The sequence below is a fragment of the Pelophylax lessonae genome, assembly GCF_965119305.1.
Source record: "Pelophylax lessonae genome assembly, chromosome: 6".
NCBI classification, from domain to species: domain Eukaryota; kingdom Metazoa; phylum Chordata; class Amphibia; order Anura; family Ranidae; genus Pelophylax; species Pelophylax lessonae.
This window is the reverse complement of record NC_138773.1, coordinates 159,600,805-159,620,657: the sequence shown is the minus strand read 5'-3', so window position 1 is coordinate 159,620,657 and position 19,853 is coordinate 159,600,805. Positions and strand designations below refer to the sequence as shown.

The window sequence follows — 19,853 nt, the reverse complement described above, 5'->3', positions numbered from 1 at the left end:
CATAATCACGTATTCTCTGTTTTCAACTGCATAAGAGCTGAAGGAGGAGAAACAGCAGTACACTGATCTTCCCAGTGAAAGGCTGTGCAGGGGAGGTGTCAGGACAAGTCTGTTCATTGGAGGAGAGCAGGCTAGAAAACTGACCAAGTTGTGTTCTCCAGCTTTAGTGTTTTCAGTTTTTAATAGGAAAGCAGAAGGACTGGAAGGAACACCAGGGATTTCACACAAATGAAATAATACAAAGTGAACAGGATACTTTTTTGTACAAGTACAGGGTACATATTAGAAATATTAAATGTCAGAGTTTCATATTCCTTAATAGCCAAAAGGTGTCTCTCTGCTACCCATGAAAGCTTGGAGGTACTGTATGTGCATGTATGCAAACTGATTACCCTTCCATAGTATTTGTAATTCAGTTTAGTCATGCTTGAAATTGACAGTTACCCTACAGGCTCATGACACCTATGTTATCTGCCGTCCTTTTGAACAGTACACAAACAGTTTGATAATGCCTGAAATCTACATTTTGATCGAGCTGCACTCATTTTTTTTCTGTCTTCTGAAGTTTTTCAGACACATTTTAAGATCCTTTGGCAAAACAGTAATCTGAAACCTGCAAGTGAAGATTGTGTCATTAATACAGACAATGAAGACACAGAAAAACAATGTAAAGAAGAATTGCTGGTTTTTAAAGCTCCAACATTATGTGATATACAAGCAATAGAAAGCCTTCTTGATGAAGATGGAGATCTTGAAGTCCAGAGAAGACCACAGTCTCCTTCAGACAGGGGTGATACCAAGGATTATGCTCGAGAAGTGGTGTGCCCAACTATTCTAAGAATCGGTAGTGAAGGTCAAATTGAAGAGGAAAAATGTGTAAATAATAAAGATGTAATTACGATAGGTAAGTAACACATTTTGCAAATGTGAAACTATGGCTTTTTACTAGTTTTGACTAACTTTGAAGTTTATTAATAACATCTCTCACTTCTGCTTTTGGTTCTGATGTACCGTATAAATACAATACAACAAGGTATTTTTTATTGGTTGTAAATATTTTAAAGTTAACCTATGCTTTGCTAATGCAGGGAATTGCATCAAGTTGCGCGAAATTCACTTTAAAGTCAACCTCTGCAGAATCTTATAATAACCTTTCTTTCACACCCTCCCCCCCCCCCCCCACCACCACTTGTCTCCAGGAAAGAGGAGTAGAAGCCAATTGTAAGCGCCAAATAGATCTCAGTCACAGCTTATACAGGACACAGCAACAGGTGTGCATTATTATTTGAAAATAATAGAAACAAGAGTAAAGCATAGGAGAGAGTTGGAGGGGGGGGAGGGGGGTTGTACCCAGAAACCAAAAAATAAAACTCCTTTGGGAATGCCATTTTCAAATTAACTCCTGTGTGATGTAAAGTGACACTAAATTATAGCCTTACTTTCCAAAAATAATCCATAGACATCAACTAGCCCTTTAATCAGTTTATTATGAAGTTGTCTCTGTGTTTTTCTTCCTCATTGTACCTTCATCTCTCAACTCCCAAGACTCTTCTTCCTTCCCCCCACTTCTTTTTTTTTTTGAATATGCAGTGGACATTAGCTGCAGTCATGTGCACTGCTCTATGTACACTACAAATCCTAGTTCCTTGTCCATGTCGGGAGCAAACAAGAAAGGGTGACTTAATTCTACATACAGTAGGAACATGGAGCCCCCCTTTAAAAGAAAGGCAGATCACAGCAGCAAAAGAAAAGAAACTTGGAGCTTTGGAAGAAGCAGAGAGCAATACTTTGGGTTAAAAATACATACTTTCTTCTTTTTCAACTACAGTTTAGTGTCACATTAAGGCTCTGAATAGAACTCCTATGGAAATAAATACTCTAAATGAACTCTTGTGGGAGAAAAGACACTGAATGATCTTCAGTGTGAATGAAGGATCTAAATGACTTTTGGGATCGAATGCTCTGAGTAAACTCATGTGGAAATGAAGCATCTCAATGAATTCCTATGGGAATGAAGGCTCTGAATAAATTCCTGAGGAAATAAAATCTCTGTTTGTCTTGAATTAGCCCTATTGAATTAAAAGCTCTGAATGAACTTATATGTGAATAATGGATATGAAAGTCCAATGGAATAAAGGCTCTAAATTAACTCCTGTAAAAAAGAAGGCTTTGAAAGGAAATCCTGTTGGAATCAAGGCTCTGAATGAACTCCTGTCAGGATGAAGGTGCCAAAAAAGCGCTTCTGAGAATGAAGACTCTATGAAATATGGGAATGAAGGCTCTGAATAAACTCCTGTGGAAATGAAGACTCTGAGTGAAATCCTATGGATACAAAGGCTGTGAATAAACCCCAGTAAGAATTAAGGCCCGAGTGACCTCTTATGAGAATGAAGGCTTTATGAAATATGGGAATGAAGGCTCTGAATGTATTGCTGTGGGAATGAAGGCTCTGAGTGAGCTATGGGAAAGAAGGCTGTGAATAAACCCACATAAGAATTAAGGGATTGATTCACACGTTTTTTATGCATTTTTAGCTTGTTTTTTGCTGGGTGGATTAAAAGACACAAATTGCAAATCGAGGCAAAATTATAGCAAAAATGCCCTACAAGCTTTTCTGCAGCTTTTCAATTAAAGCCTATTAAACCAAAAAGCTACATTTTGCTTTTAAAAAAAGGTCCCTGACCCTTTCCAAAAATGCATAGATGTGTATATGAAATCATGTTAAATGGACTTCAGTGAATTTCTGCAAAAAGCATTAAAAAACACATAAGTGTAAACCGAACCTAACACTGGAGAGTGCAAAATCCAGTGCAGCTCTGCATAGAAACCAATCAGCCTTCAGTCTTTTTTGTCAAAGCTTAATTGAACAACCTGAATTTAGAAGCTAAATGCATAAACAAAAAACAAACAAAAACAAACACAGTGACAAGACAGTTGGGACTTTAAATGAGGCAATGCCCATCCAAGGCTAATTGTCTCCATCCCTAATTAGGTATATATAAGGGGGAAGGGGAATAAAATGGGTGGTTGGAAAGGTACAATGGGATCGGCATATTGGGTATAATATGTAATAATAATTATAAATATCCATAACATAATACTATGGTATTACTTTTAAGGAAGCCTATGAACCCAATGAATTTTAGTAGGATAAAACGGGAAGAGGGGGGGGGGGATTTGAATTTAGAAGCTGATTGTCTGTCATTCACAACTGCACCAGATTTTGCACTCTCCGATTTCCGTAAATCAACCCCTAAGGCTCCAAATGAGCTCTTGTGAAAATGAAGGCTCCATGAACTGCCACGAAAATGAAGGCTTCATTATCATTTAGGAGAATGAAGGTGCCAATGAATGCTCTAAATAAACCCTTGTGTATGAACTCTGAAAACAAAGGCTCTATGAACACCTGTGGGAATATACAGTGGGCTCTGAATAGACTGCTGTTGGAATGGAGGATCAGATTGACTGCTCTGAATAAACTCTTGAAAAGTTGAAAAAAAGGCTTTAAATAATTTCCTGTGATAATGAACGTTCCAAATAAACTCCTGTGGAAACAAAGACTCTGAATAATCTCCCTTGAGAACGGAGGATTCTAAGTAAACACCTATCAAAAGGAAGGCTCTGAATGAAACCCTGTGGGAAAAAAAGGATCTGCATAAACCCCTGTGGGAAGAACGGCTCTATGTACTGTACATCTATGAGAGTGAAGGCTCTATAAACTCTTGTGTGAGTGAAGGCTCTGAATCCACTCCAATGGAAATAAAGGCTTCAAATTAAACCCTTTGGGAATTGAGGGTGCAAATGAAAGTGATTGTAAAGTCTTGTTTTTTGGTTAAAAATAGGTATGTCATACACCCATGCTTTGTGCAATGGTTTTGCACATAGCTACCCAGATCCTCCTCTTCTCTGGTCCCTTTTCTCTGCTCCTGGCCCCTCCCTCCTGTTGTGTGCCCCCACAACAAGCAGCTTGCTATGGGGGAACCCGAGCCGAGTTGCAGCTCCGTTTATTCAGACACAGAGCCGGGGCCAGGCCCTCTCTCTCCTGATTGGCTCACTGAATTTGATTGACAGCAGAGGGAGCCAATGGGGCCGCGCTGCCCTCTCAGTCAATCAGGAGGGAGAGTTTCAGGCAGCCGAGACACTGCAACATGGCTGGATAGAGATGGGCTCAGGTAAGTATTAGGGGGGCTGCTGCACACAGAATGCTTTTTATCCTAATGCGTAGAATGCATTAAGATAAAAAGCCTCCTGACTTTACAACCACTCTAACCACTTGACCTCCGAAAGATTTACCTGCCTTCAAGACCAGGCCATTTTTGCGATACGGCACTGCGTTACTTTAACTGACAATTGCACGGTTGTGCGGCACAACCCAAATAACATTTTTGTCCTTTCTTTCCACAAATAGAGCTTGTTTTTGGTGGTATTTTATCACCTCTGTGGTTTTTATTTTTGCACTATAAACAAAAAAAGTCTAACAATTAAAAAAACAAAAAACAAAACAAAACAATTTTTTACTTTCTGCCATAAAACATGCCCAATAACAAATTGTAAAAAATCGAATTTCTTCATCAATTTAGACCAATATCTATTCTGCTACATATTTTTGGTATAAAAAATCCCAATAGGAATATATTGATTGGTTTGCGCAAAAGTTATAGTGTCTACAAACTATGGGATATATCTTTATTTATTTTTTATTTTTTTAACTTGTAATGGAGGCGATCAGCAACTTATAGTGGGACTGCGATATTGCAGCAGACAAATAAGACACTTGGGATGAGCATGCAAATGTAAATAACCGCGCTGGAGCAATAATAGTAAAAGCGGCAGCTGTAGTGGGAAACACTAGAAGCAAATATGTAATAGAAAGCTGCGCTAGCAATTGATAAAAGCAGATGTATGAACAGTAGAAAATTGAGTACAGTCCAAGTTCATAAGAGGGTATCAAAAATCAAGTGTCAAGTCCAAGAAAGCCTCCAACGGACTCCAGGTTAGAGAAAATCCACCACCAGAGAGCACTCAGTCAGCCGCTGTGAAGCATGCATAAGGGGTATGCGCTTACCAGATGAATACAGGTATGTAACATGGGTAAACACCAAATAGCCTCAGAGCAGGCTCCAGCGTATGCCACCTCTCCCACCGAGTACAATCAGGTATAGGGACAGCACCAGCCACCTCGTCCTCATCAAAAGTCAAGCAAACATATGCAAGAGAAGAGTGGGGCCACAATAGTGTAGATGGTATGCACAGTTTATTGGACGAATAAATGTAAATACACATACAATATGCCGAAGGATAAAAGCATTCATCAAACAGAATCAAAAGCCGCCGTCGCCCGACTTCCGGCCGCACAATAGTGACTTCAGCACGCCTTCCCTACGATCGTTTCGTCAGAACTGACGTCTTCCAGGGGATGCGGGTGGCGCGCTGAGTCACCACTATTAATACCGTCAGAGGCATACGCCCCTTCCGGAAGTCGGGGAAGCAGGCAGCGCCATATTAGAACATGGAAAAGACCAGGCATTTGCAGAGAGAGCGTTCACACAGCGGCTGCAGCTCCTAACCCAATAGAAAGCCACAATTGCTGTCTCAAATGTTAGTGAAGCTCGATCAGCATTCCTGGAAACTGATGAGTATATAGCAAATAACAATTAAAAATAAAAAACAAAAACAACGAATAAAATTAAGGTCCAGCCAGAGTTGCCACCGCAAGGATCTGCTCATGGATTGAGTCTGAATTGGTAAAATCAACCCGATATAACGAAAGAGCCGGTACAGTTGCCATTAACATTAGCCAAATAACGGAATAAGCTATATATATGATAAATAAGCACTAAAACGCCTAATCCAGGCTGAGAATGGCCAAATCATATAGTAATAAAAAATAGAACTGTAAATCTAAGTAGGCTGAGAATAAACTGGCCCACCATACGCTATACAATCTCAACAGGTCTAAATATTAAAAACACATAAATTATAAGAAAAAATTAGTAGTATAAAAAAGGGGGTAAAGAATTAACCACAGAGCCTGAACGGGTGCAACTCCCACCGGAAACAGGAACAAATCGAGCCGATATAAAGGCTCAAAAACATTCCAAAATTAAAAATACCAAATCAAGAATTATCGATAAAAGCATTAATATCTGTATCTACATTTAAACCGAAAGGGGTAAAGCATTTGTTCCTGTAGATCCAGGACATTTCCAACTTGGAGAGCCCCCTAACAAAGGGCTCTCCTCTCCAGTGAGGGACAAATTTGTCGATCCCCATAAAAATGGTGCCCTGGGGATCCTTGTTGTGCTTTAATCGGTAATGCTTGGATACAGAGTGCTTTGTAAACCCCTTTCGAATGTTGGCTAAATGTTCATTGCATCTGATGTATAGGGGTCTTTTGGTCCTCCCTATATATTGCAAGCCACAAGGGCATTGCAACAGATAAACCACACCTGTCGTGGAGCAAGAGATAAAGGGTTTAATCTCAAAGGTATTACCTGTGCTCGTGGACAGAAATTCCTTGATGTTCCTCTTTTTATTTTTATTGACTGAACAGGTCTGGCAATGGTTGCACCTGTAATAGCCAGTGAGCTGGCTAAAAAAGGTCGGCTTAGGCCCAGGGGGATTCAAAACATTGGGAGCCAGCTTGTCCCTTAAAGTAGGGGCCCCTCTGAAAATGACCCTAGGTTGCTCTGGTAGCACATTGGACAAAAGACGGTCACTTTTAAGAATGTGCCAATGTCTCCGAATGATGTTTTTAATGTTCTTGTGCTGTATTGAGAAGGTAGTGACAAAATGGGCATTAAAGGAAGCGCTCGTGGTCTTTGGACGGGCTGTTATAGAAAGCATATCAGATCTGTCCATCCTCCCAACTTCCTCGAAAGTATTCCTAAGAAAAGTGCTGTCATAGCCTTTATCCATGAATCTACTAGTGAGGATTTTGGCCTGATTCTCAAAATCAACTGTGTTTGTACAGTTCCTCTTGATTCTCATATACTGTCCCTTCGGAACAGCACGCAACCAAGGGGCATGGTGGCAGCTGTCCGTGGGAATATATGAGTTACGATCAGTCATTTTAAAGTAAGTGTTGGTGACAAACTTATCACCCGCACTTAGAATCGTTAGATCAAGGAAGTTGATGGATTCTTGACTGGCTTCAAAGCTCAACTTTATGCCCCTATCATTCTGGTTAAGCTCCACTATGAAGAGATCAAGATCTGATTTAGACCCATTCCAAAGGAGGAGGACGTCATCAATGTACCTGGCCCAGAGCATAATCTGGGGACTATCGCAACCATAGATGACGTCCTCCTCCCACTGGGCCATAAATAAATTCGCCAGGGAGGGGGCATACTTCGCCCCCATTGCCACTCCTCTGTCCTGGCGAAAATATTGGCCCTCAAACCAGAAATAATTAGATCTGGTCGCAAACTGTAAAAGTTCCATGATGAATTGGATTTGGCGTCCAGGAATCCCAGAGTCACGAACCAGTGAATCATTCACAGCTCTAAGACCCAAGTCATGGGGGATGACGGAATATAGAGATGCTACATCTGCCGTCACCAACCATAAGCCTTCAACTGGAGCAAGAGAGGCCAATAAATTAATGACATGCCGCGTGTCCTTGATATATGCGGGAGTCAGCTGTACCAGGGGCTGGAGGTACGAGTCAATGTAGGGGTAGGTGGGGTATGTTGGCGCTGCCTATACGGATATTAGGTGTATGGGAGAAAAGTGACTGGCAGTATATAAAAAAAGATAAGTGAAAATAACGTTGGATTAGGTCAATCAATGGTGTAAATAAATAAGAAGAAAAATAGGTCCTTATAAACACCAAAAAGTGCCCGACAATGGGACAAATATATCACCGAAAGCACTAGTAAAAATTGGTGTTCAATAAGTTAAATAAGATATATCTTAAATGAATCTAAAACAATATTGACAATACATATAATAACAAGTGAAAAATGGTGTTAAATGAATTAATAAGATATCTCTTAAATGAATCTAAAACAATATTGACAGTACATATAATAACAAGTGAATGGTGTGTAAAAATTTGATTAAGGTGACTGGTGCAATAAATAATATAGCCACTAGGTGCCAGTGTGGTATATAAAAAAATTAAAAAAAAGGATATCCAAGTGATATACCTAGTATATAATGTGCAAGTGACAAGAAAATTGTGCTGGGTGAAAAAAATTCTCATGAAAGTTGATATTCCAGAAAAAATAAACAATAAAATATGTGTATGGATATCCTAGTGAAAAATTATAATAAATTTTATGTAAATGACTCTAGTAAATGGTGCCACATAAATAATCTCATAAAAGTCCAAACTGTGAATTAGTGAAATAAATAAATATAAGTTGAATTTGTGCCAATAAATAAATCTAGTTGTTGATAAATATCTCATAAAAGAAAGTCGAGTCAATGTACTTACCCGCCCGGGACGTCACAGAGTCAATGCCACTCACAATGGGGAAGTAAGACTCTTATGCACCTTCGGCAAATAATAAATTATCGGTGTCCTAGGACACTTAGGTATCAAAAAGGCCTTCTCTTTCTTATTGATGATATTAAGAGCAAAGCCCCTAGCGACTATCCCCTCCAGTTCTTTCTTATATTGGGACACTGGATCCCGAGGGAGAGGGGTATAGGTATGTGTGTCACCAAGAATCCGATACATCTCTGCGAGGTAATCGGACCTATCAAGCACTACTATACCCCCCCTTATCAGCAGGCCTTATGACTAAGTCCTTGTTTTGACACAAGGAGTCTAGGCCCTTAAAAGAGTCTTGACTCATCCGATTTTTCCGCACATGGATATCATTCAGATCTCGAATAACAACATCTCTGAAAACCCTCAAAGGCGCAGCCAAGGTACCCGGTGGGTTAAACAGAGATGCGTTTGAGAGACCGGAATGTTGAAAGCGGGTGGAAGCACCGCCACTAGTGGTGATAGGATTGCTCAACAGATAATTCTGTATATTGATTTTTCTCACGAACTTGTGTATATCCATGTATGTATGAAATTTGTTTAAACATTTTGGTGGAGCAAATTTAAGGCCTTTGTCCAATATATTTTTTTCTGATTCAGAAAGAACCTGGTGGCTTAGATTAAAAATTCCTGCCCCTCCTAGGTTCTTTTTCTGTCTCTGTCAAGGAACCATGAACCAGACGTACAACAACAGATAAGTGAAAATAAGAAAGCTTTATTGAAAAACAAGCTGTAAAGCAAAAGTCCAAACGGATTGCGAAACTGATGCAGAGTCTTTTGCGAAGCCAGGGGTCAGGAACCAGCAGGGTAGTCAGACGAAGCCAGGATCAGGAACCAGCAGGGTAGTCAGACGAAGCCAGGATCAGGAACCAGCAGGGTAGTCAGACGAAGCCAGGAACAGGAACCAAAAGCAGCAGCAGTCTTAGAAGCATGTGAACACAGGAGGACCAAGCAGGGAACTGAAGCCACAGACCTCCTATATATATGAGCTAGGCATCCAGCTCCTCCCAGTGGGAAGGAGGAGCCGCAGGGTGGGAGGCTACAAGAAACCCAGAAACCAAGATGGCCACCAGCACATGTCAAACGAAGGAGAACAGCAAGAAGGTAAGACCATGACAGTACCTCCCCCTCAAGGGCCCCTCCTCCGCGGAGTAAAGAACGGTTTCTGAGGGAAGCGTGCGTGGAAGGCTCGGAGCAAGGCAGGAGCATGGACATCTGCGGAGGGAACCCAGGAACGCTCCTCTGGACCACGCCAATGAACCAAAAACTGCACCCGACCGCGGACCAGGCGTGAGTCCAGGATATTGCTCACCTCATACTCCTCACGATTGCCCACTCGGACCGGACGAGGCCGAGGAACCGAGGAAGTGAAACGATTACACACCAGTGGCTTCAACAGGGAGACATGAAACACGGGGCATAGGCTACCGGGTTTACCCTGCGAAGCACTCGGAAGGGACCAACAAAGCGAGGCGCCAGCTTGGGAGTGGGCACTCGAAGGTTGAGGTTGCGGGTGGACAACCATACACGGTCTCCGGCCTGGTAGGAAGGAGCAGGCGCTCGTCTGCGATCAGCCTGGAGTCTCTGGCGCTGCGCAGAGACCTCAAGGGACCTCTGGATCTGTACCCAAGAAGCACGTAGGACGGAAAGGTGATCCTCCACAGCCGGAATATCCTGGGGAGAGAATACCTCCGGTAACACGGCAGGTTGGAACCCATAGTTGGCCATGAAGGGAGACGTCCCAGAGGAAGAGTTCACCGCCGTGTTCCTGGCAAACTCAGCCCAAGGCAGGAGGTCAACCCAATTGTCTTGGTGATCGGAGACATAGCAACGAAGGAATTGCTCCAAGGCCTGATTGGATCGTTCTGCGGCCCCATTGGACTGAGGGTGGTAGGCCGAGGAGAAGGAGAGATGAATCCCCAACTGGGAGCAAAAGGCGCGCCAGAACCTGGACACAAACTGACACCCCGATCCGACACAATCTCCTTGGGCAAACCGTGCAACCGGAAGACCTCCCTGGCAAAAATCGTGGCCAACTCCTGTGCAGAGGGTAACTTCTTGAGAGGAACACAGTGGCACATTTTGGAAAACCGATCCACAATCATGAGAATGACCGTATGGCCTCGGGATGCAGGGAGGTCCACAATGAAATCCATCCCCAGGTGTGACCATGGGCGCTCCCCGGTGGCTAAGGGTTGCAGAAGGCCCAACGGAAGGTGCCGAGGAGACTTACTCTGGGCACAAACGGAGCATGCCGCTACATATGCGGCGATGTCGGAACGTAGGGTAGGCCACCAGAACAGACGTGAAACAGCCCAGGACAGCTGATTCTTTCCAGGATGCCCCGCGGTCTTGGAGTTATGGTAGGTTCGCAACAACCGAGTGCGCAACTCCTCAGGCACAAAACATCTGCCGTTGGGTCTCCCAGAGGGAGCACCAGATTGAGCCGCCAAAATCTGCTCACCCAGGGGAGAGGTCAGGCTGGTGCGAATGGCGGCCAGGATCTGATTCGGAGGTTTGACCGAAGTCGGAATCGACTCCTCCCTGGACAGGTCGGAGTACTGCCGTGATAAGGCATCCGCCCTGATGTTCTTGGAACCGGGTAGGTAGGAGACCACGTAATTAAAACGTGACAAGAACAGAGCCCATCTGGCCTGACGTGGTGTCAATCTCTTGGCCTCAGAGAGGTAGGTCAGATTCTTGTGGTCCGTCAGGATGAGGACCGGAACCACCGAACCCTCGAGCAAGTGCCTCCATTCTTTAAGAGCCTGCACGATGGCCAATAACTCCCTGTCACCAATCTGGTAGTTGCACTCCGCGTAAGACAGTTTCCGGGAGTAAAACCCACAAGGAAGCAGAGGACCCTCTGGTGTTCTACGCTGAGACAGAAGGGCGCCTACTCCCGTCTCAGACGCGTCCACCTCGAGGACAAAGGGCAACCCAGGGTTGGGATGCGACAGAATCGGAGCTGACACAAAGGCGGACTTTAGAGCCTCAAAAGCTCGGATGACCTCGGGCGGCCAGACCTGGGAATTACTGCCCTTCCTGGTCAGATCCGTGAGAGGCTTGGCTAGCATGGAAAAGTCCCTGATGAACTTCCGATAATAATTGGCGAAGCCCAAAAAGCGCTGCAGGGAGCGAAGACTACTGGGCTGGGGCCACTGTAAGACAGCCGAAACCTTCTCAGGATCCATGGAGAACCCCTCAGCGGAAATGATGTAACCTAAGAAGGTTACCTGGGATCGGTGAAATTCGCATTTCTCAAGCTTACCGAACAGCTTGTTCTCTCGTAACCGTTGCAACACTCGTTTGACATCCAGAATGTGGGTCTCCATGGACTCAGAATATACCAAGATGTCATCCAAATAGACCACCACACACTGCTGCAACAGGTCACGGAAAACATCGTTGATGAATTCCTGAAAGACTGCGGGCGCATTGCACAGCCCAAAGGGCATAACCAAGGATTCATAATGACCGGTCCTGGTGTTAAACGCGGTCTTCCACTCATCGCCCGCCTTGATCCTTACGAGGTTATATGCCGCCCTCAGGTCGAGTTTGGTAAAGACCGTGGCCCCTTTAAGGCGATCGAACAGCTCGGAAATCAAGGGTATCGGGTAAGCGTTCTTGATCGTGATGCGATTGAGACCCCTGTAATCGATGCAAGGCCTCAACTCACCGCCCTTCTTTTTCACAAAGAAAAATCCAGCCCCTGCCGGGGACGAGGATTTGCGAATGTGTCCGCGTGAAAGCGCCTCCCTCACGTACTCCTCCATGGCCTCATTCTCCGCTACCGACAGTGGATAGACTTTGCCACGAGGAGGAACGGCACCAGATTGTAACTCGATGGCACAATCGTATGGGCGGTGCGGAGGTAGGGCAACCGCGCGCACCTTATCGAATACATCCCGGTACTCCTCGTATTCAGGGGGCAACAGAGAGTCCGAGGAAGTACACAGCAACTTGACAGGCCCATGGATGCAACTAGCCCCACACTGCGGTGACCACGAGAGGATCTCGGCCGATCTCCAATCGAAAATTGGATTATGCTTCTGGAGCCAGGGGTACCCCAAGACCACAGAGTAGTGTGGAGACGAAATAACCTGGAAGCAGGCCGACTCTATGTGGACGGCACCGATGGCTAACCCCACTGGAAGGGTCTCATGAGTCACGTGTGGCGGCAGAAGGGGTCTGCCGTCTATCGCCTCAAGAGCCAGAGGAGAACCTCGAGCCTGCAGAGGAATGGAATTGGCGGCAGCGAACACACTATCAATGAACAAACCACCAGCACCAGAGTCCACCAACGCCTGGGTCGTCACCGAGCCCCCGACCCAGGAGAGGACAACAGTGATCAGTGGTTTGTCAACACGGGAAACCGGGGACGAGGAGACTCCACCCAAGATCTGCCCCCGACAGGATCTCAGGTGCGAGCGTTTCCCGGACGGTTCGGACATGCCAACCGAAAATGCCCACCGAGACCACAGTACATGCATCGGCCCTCGCGTCTCCGGAGTACCCTCTCCCCCTCGGACAGGCGAGCAAACCCCAGCTGCATGGGTTCACCCCCAGACAAGTCATCCCCAGGAGGCGTGGGAGGAGAGGGAGGCACGGGTGGGACAACAAAGGTAGGCGCCAATCTGTTAGGAGGCCTCCGCAGACTCTCCTTAAAGGAAGGTCTCTCCCTGAGTCTGGTGTCAATCAAAATCAGGAAAGAAATAAGAGACTCGAGCTCCACTGGTAGGTCCTTAGCTGCAACCTCATCCTTCAAGGCATCCGAGAGACCATGAGAGAAAGCAGCGACCAGAGCCTCATTATTCCAGCCCACCTCTGCTGCCAGGGTACGAAACTCAATGGCGTATTCAGCTACGGATCGTGAACCCTGTCTGATGGACATAAGGAGCTTCGCAGCAGAGGCAGCACGAGCCGGCACATCGAATACCTTCCGAAGAGAAGCAACAAAACCGGAAAACTCGGCAACCACCGGATTGTTGTTCTCCCATAAAGGGCTGGCCCAGGCCAAGGCCTTGTCCGAGAGCAGCGAGATTAAGAAGCCCACCTTTGATCTCTCAGTAGGAAAGGCATGTGGCAGCAACTCGAAATAAATGCCCACCTGGTTAAGGAAACCTCGGCACTGAGTTGGCTCTCCCCCAAAGCGCTGTGGAAGGGGGGCAGAACCGGACATACCCCGAAACACCGCAGGCGCAACAACAGGTGTCGGGGTAGACTCTGGCGCAACAACCGGAGCAGCAGTAGGAGCGGGCCCAGGAGCGACAACCGACCCATCGGCAACGGGAGCGAAATGAGCCGTGCGTTCAAGCAGGGTTTGCAACGCCACGGCGAACTGACCCAACAGATGATCCTGCTGATCAAGTCTGGCAACCAGCGAGGGTAGTGAGGATGGCCCTGTACCGTCAGAATTCATGGCCTGTGGTACCTTGCGTTCAAGCAGGGTTTGCAACGCCACGGCGAACCGACCCAGCAGGTGATCCTGCTGATCAAGTCTGGCAACCAGCGTGGGTAGCGAGGATGGCCCTGTACCGTCAGAATTCATGGCTTGGTCCTAATGTCAAGGAACCATGAACCAGACGTACAACAACAGATAAGTGAAAATAAGAAAGCTTTATTGAAAAACAAGCTGTAAAGCAAAAGTCCAAACGGATGGCGAAACTGATGCAGAGTCTTTTGCGAAGCCAGGGGTCAGGAACCAGCAGGGTAGTCAGACGAAGCCAGGATCAGGAACCAGCAGGGTAGTCAGACGAAGCCAGGATCAGGAACCAGCAGGGTAGTCAGACGAAGCCAGGAACAGGAACCAGAAGCAGCAGCAGTCTTAGAAGCATGTGAACACAGGAGGACCAAGCAGGGAATTGAACCTCCTATATATATGAGCTAGGCATCCAGCTCCTCCCAGTGGGAAGGAGGAGCCGCAGGGTGGGAGGCTACAAGAAACCCAGAAACCAAGATGGCCGCCAGCACATGTCAAACGAAGGAGAACAGCAAGAAGGTAAGACCATGACAGTCTCTTAGATTGTAGCCACCTCCCCCCTCTGACTCCTCTGGGTTTTCTAACGGCCGTTTTATCCCCTGTTTGACCGGCGGAAAAACCTAGGTCTGATTACCAATACAATATTCCCACCAGCAATCAATTTTTTCCTTTGAGGGATAATCAGCACCCAAGGGACAACCTTCTGGGGACTCAATCTAATTCTGGACCCCTTCCTTCCCAGGGTCCCTCTGATTTGAGAAGCTCAGCAATCACAGAGGTGCCGCCTCAAGCTGGGACCTCACAATCCGACTACCCAGGTTGGGTTTTTCCGCCGGTCAAACAGGGGCTAAAACGGCCGTTAGAAAACCCAGAGGAGTCAGAGGGGGGAGGTGGCTACAATCTAAGAGACAGAAAAAGAACCTAGGAGGGGCATCAATTTTTAATCTAAGCCACCAGGTTCTTTCTGAATCAGAAAAAAATATATTGGACAAAGGCCTTAAATTTGCTCCACCAAAATGTTTAAACAAATTTCATACATACATGGATATACACAAGTTCGTGAGAAAAATCAATATACAGAAATATCTGTTGAGCAATCCTATCACCACTAGTGGCGGTGCTTCCTCTCGCTTTCAACATTCCGGTCTCTCAAACGCATCTCTGTTTAACCCACCGGGTACCTTGGCTGCGCCTTTGAGGGTTTTCAGAGATGTTGTTATTCGAGATCTGAATGATATCCATGTGCGGAAGAATCGGATGAGTCAAGACTCTGTTAAGGGCCTAGACTCCTTGTGTCAAAACAAGGACTTAGTCATAAGGCCTGCTGATAAGGGGGGGGTATAGTAGTGCTTGATAGGTCCGATTACCTCGCAGAGATGTATCGGATTCTTGGTGACACACATACCTATACCCCTCTCCCTCGGGATCCAGTGTCCCAATATAAGAAAGAACTGGAGGGGATAGTCGCTAGGGGCTTTGCTCTTAATATCATCAATAAGAAAGAGAAGGCCTTTTTGATACCTAAGTGTCCTAGGACACCGATAATTTATTATTTGCCGAAGGTGCATAAGAGTCTTACTTCCCCCCCGGGGCGTCCCATTGTGAGTGGCATTGACCCTGTGACGTCCCGGGCGGGTAAGTACATTGACTCGTACCTCCAGCCCCTGGTACAGCTGACTCCCGCATATATCAAGGACACGCGGCATGTCATTCATTTATTGGCCTCTCTTGCTCCAGTTGAAGGCTTATGGTTGGTGACGGCAGATGTAGCATCTCTATATTCCGTCATCCCCCATGACTTGGGTCTTAGAGCTGTGAATGATTCACTGGTTCGTGACTCTGGGATTCCTGGACGCCAAATCCGATTCATCATGGAACTTTTACAGTTCGCGACCAGATCTAATTATTTCTGGTTTGAGGGCCAATATTTTCGCCAGGACAGAGGAGTGGCAATGGGGGCGAAGTATGCCCCCTCCCTGGCGAATTTATTTATGGCCCAGTGGGAGGAGGACGTCATCTATGGTTGCGATAGGCCCCAGATTATGCTCTGGGCCAGGTACATTGATGACGTCCTCCTCCTTTGGAATGGGTCTAAATCAGATCTTGATCTCTTCATGGTGGAGCTTAACCAGAATGATAGGGGCATAAAGTTGAGCTTTGAGGCCAGTCAAGAATCCATCAACTTCCTTGATCTAACGATTCTAAGTGCGGGTGATAAGTTTGTCACCAACACTTACTTTAAAATGACTGATCGTAACTCATATATTCCCACGGACAGCTGCCACCATGCCCCTTGGTTGCGTGCTGTTCCGAAGGGACAGTATATGAGAATCAAGAGGAACTGTACAAACACAGTTGATTTTGAGAATCAGGCCTAAATCCTCACTAGTAGATTCATGGATAAAGGCTATGACAGCACTTTTCTTAGGAATACTTTCGAGGAAGTTGGGAGGATGGACAGATCTGATATGCTTTCTATAACAGCCCGTCCAAAGACCACGAGCGCTTCCTTTAATGCCCCTTTTGTCACTACATTCTCAATACAGCACAAGAACATTAAAAACACCATTCGGAGACATTGGCACATTCTTAAAAGTGACCGTCTTTTGTCCAATGTGCTACCAGAGCAACCTAGGGTCATTTTCAGAGGGGCCCCTACTTTAAGGGACAAGCTGGCTCCCAATGTTTTGAATCCCCCTGGGCCTAAGCCGACCTTTTTTAGCCAGCTCACTGGCTATTACAGGTGCAACCATTGCCAGACCTGTTCAGTCAATAAAAATAAAAAGAGGAACATCAAGGAATTTCTGTCCACGAGCACAGGTAATACCTTTGGGATTAAACCCTTTATCTCTTGCTCCACGACAGGTGTGGTTTATCTGTTGCAATGCCCTTGTGGCTTGCAATATATAGGGAGGACCAAAAGACCCCTATACATCAGATGCAATGAACATTTAGCCAACATTCGAAAGGGGATAACAAAGCACTCTGTATCCAAGCATTACCGATTAAAGCACAACAAGGATCCCCAGGGCACCATTTTTATGGGGATCGACAAATTTGTCCCTCACTGGAGAGGAGAGCCCTTTGTTAGGGGGCTCTCCAAGTTGGAAATGTCCTGGATCTACAGGAACAAATGCTTTACCCCTTTCGGTTTAAATGTAGATACAGATATTAATGCTTTTATCGATAATTCTTGATTTGGTATTTTTAATTTTGGAATGTTTTTGAACCTTTATATCGGCTCGATTTGTTCCTGTTTCCGGTGGGAGTTGCACCCGTTCAGGCTCTGTGGTTAATTCTTTACCCCCTTTTTTATACTACTAATTTTTTCTTATAATTTATGTGTTTTTAATATTTAGACCCGTTGAGATTGTATAGCGTATGGTGGGCCAGTTTATTCTCAGCCTACTTAGATTTACATTTCTATTTTTTATTACTATATGATTTGGCCATTCTCAGCCTGGATTAGGCGTTGTAGTGCTTATTTATCATATATATAGCTTATTCCGTTATTTGGCTAATGTTAATGGCAACTGTACCGGCTCTTTCGTTATATCGGGTTGATTTTACCAATTCAGACTCAATCCATGAGCAGATCCTTGCGGTGGCAACTCTGGCTGGACCTTAATTTTATTCGTTGTTTTTGTTTTTTATTTTTAATTGTTATTTGCTATATACTCATCAGTTTCCAGGAATGCTGATCGAGCTTCACTAACATTTGAGACAGCAATGGTGGCTTTCTATTGGGTTAGGAGCTGCAGCCGCTGTGTGAACGCTCTCTCTGCAAATGCCTGGTCTTTTCCATGTTCTAATATGGCGCTGCCTGCTTCCCCGACTTCCGGAAGGGGCGTATGCCTCTGACGGTATTAATAGTGGTGACTCAGCGCGCCGCCCGCATCCCCTGGAAGACGTCAGTTCTGACGAAACGATCGTAGGGAAGGCGTGCTGACGTCACTATTGTGCGGCCGGAAGTCGGGCGGCGGCGGCTTTTGATTCTGTTTGATGAATGCTTTTATCCTTCGGCATATTGTGAGTGTATTTACATTTATTAGTCCAATAAACTGTGCATACCATCTACACTATTGTGGCCCCACTCTTCTCTTGCATATGTTTGCTTGACTTTTGATGAGGACGAGGTGGCTGGTGCTGTCCCTATACCTGATTGTACTCGGTGGGAGAGGTGGCATACGCTGGAGCTGGCTCTGAGGCTATTTGGTGTTTACCCATGTTACATACCTGTATTCATCTGGTAAGTGCATACCCCTTATGCATGCTTCACAGCGGCTGACTGAGTGCTCTCTGGTGGTGGATTTTCTCTAACCTGGAGTCCGTTGGAGGCTTTCTTGGACTTGACACTTGATTTTTGATACCCTCTTATGAACTTGGACTGTACTCAATTTTCTACTGTTCATACATCTGCTTTTATCAATTGCTAGCGCAGCTTTCTATTACATACTTGGGATGAGCAAACGGTTCGGCTCAAGCATGAGTTCAGGCCCAATATTTGCCTGTTCGGTTGTTCGTTGGGGTCCGGGGGGGTCCAGGGCGGTCCCCTTAATGTGCCTGTATAGTGGTGCATCTTTAGCATGCATTAACAATTCTACAGCAAAAATGACATTTCTAAAGAAAAAAAGTAAAATCCTATTTAAAATGACTTGTGGTTACAATTGCCAGATCCCGGCTATTAAAAATTAGAAAAAAGAACAGCATGGGGTCCCTTATCCGGGCATGCTAACTGGCAGGTCAGGAAAAGGGATGGGACGAGCAAGTGCGCTCCCCCTCCTGAACCATACCAGGCCACATGCCCTCAACATGGGGGGTGCTCTGAGGTGGGGGGGCTTGCCCCTCCCACCCCAGAGCACCTTGTCCTCATGTTGATGCGTACAAGGGCCTCTTCCTGACAACCCTGGGCTTTGGTTGTCGGGTCTGCGGGTGGGGGTCTTATCGGAATATGAAACAAGGGCCCCCCAGATCCCCCCCCATGTGAATGGGTATCGTGTACATCGTACCCCTACCCATTCACCAAAAAAGTATACAAAAAATAAACACACGCACACAGTTTTTGACAAGTCCTTAATTCGAAAATAAAAAAAAAGTGTCCCCCAATGTAAATCCATTGTCAATCTCGCCGCACCCGTAAAAAAAAAAAAAAAAACACTCTGCTTTCGTGGAACGCTTGCCACGGTCTGCCCGAAGGGCCTGGTATTGACCGGGGGGAGCCCCATGCCGGTTTTTTTACTTTCATTTTTTAATAGCCAGGAGCCAGCAATTGTAACCGCGAGTCACTTTAAATGTGATTTGACTAGTTTTTGTAGCATGATCTATACATGCGACAGATGCGCCACTTTACAGGCACATTAAGGGGACCCCCAGGCACTATATTTAAAGGAATTTTTCATTTTTATTGTTGCACTTTAAGCATCATTAAAATCACTGCTCCTGAAAAAAACATTTGTTTTTACAATTTTTTTTTGTATTGATCCATGTCCCCCAGGACAGTACCCAGACCCCCATACTATTTTTATGGCCAATTACTTACTTCTAAGCCTTCAAAATGGGAAATTTTGATTTTTCCCGTTTGGCTCTCATAGACTTCAATTTGGTTCGCTGTTCGGATTAGAACATTTCCTCTGTTTGAGAGTTCTGCTGCGAGCGGAACACGGGGGTGTTCGGCCTATTCCTTTCAGACAACTAACTGACACTTTTTGGGGACCAGTGGCACTAATACAGTGATCGGTGCTAAAAAAATATGCACTGTCACTGTACTAATGACACTGGCTGATAAGAGATTAACTGTGTGCCTAACCTGTGCTTACTCACTGTGGGGGAGGTGCTTTGACTAAGGTAAGGCAAAGATGCATGTTCCTGCTTTGC

At 45.4% G+C, this 19,853-nt stretch overlaps 1 protein-coding gene across 2 annotated transcripts in view; it reads left to right on the top strand.

Moving 5' to 3' along the window:
- The window catches only part of METTL22 (methyltransferase 22, Kin17 lysine), a 407,031-nt gene that overhangs the window by 27,095 nt on the left and 360,083 nt on the right, over positions 1–19,853 (top strand). For both annotated transcript variants that reach the window (XM_082261015.1, XM_082261014.1), the window contains exon 2: positions 566–904. In XM_082261015.1, the coding sequence (XP_082117141.1) occupies positions 566–904 (339 nt within the window). The remainder of the gene's footprint in view (positions 1–565; positions 905–19,853) is intronic.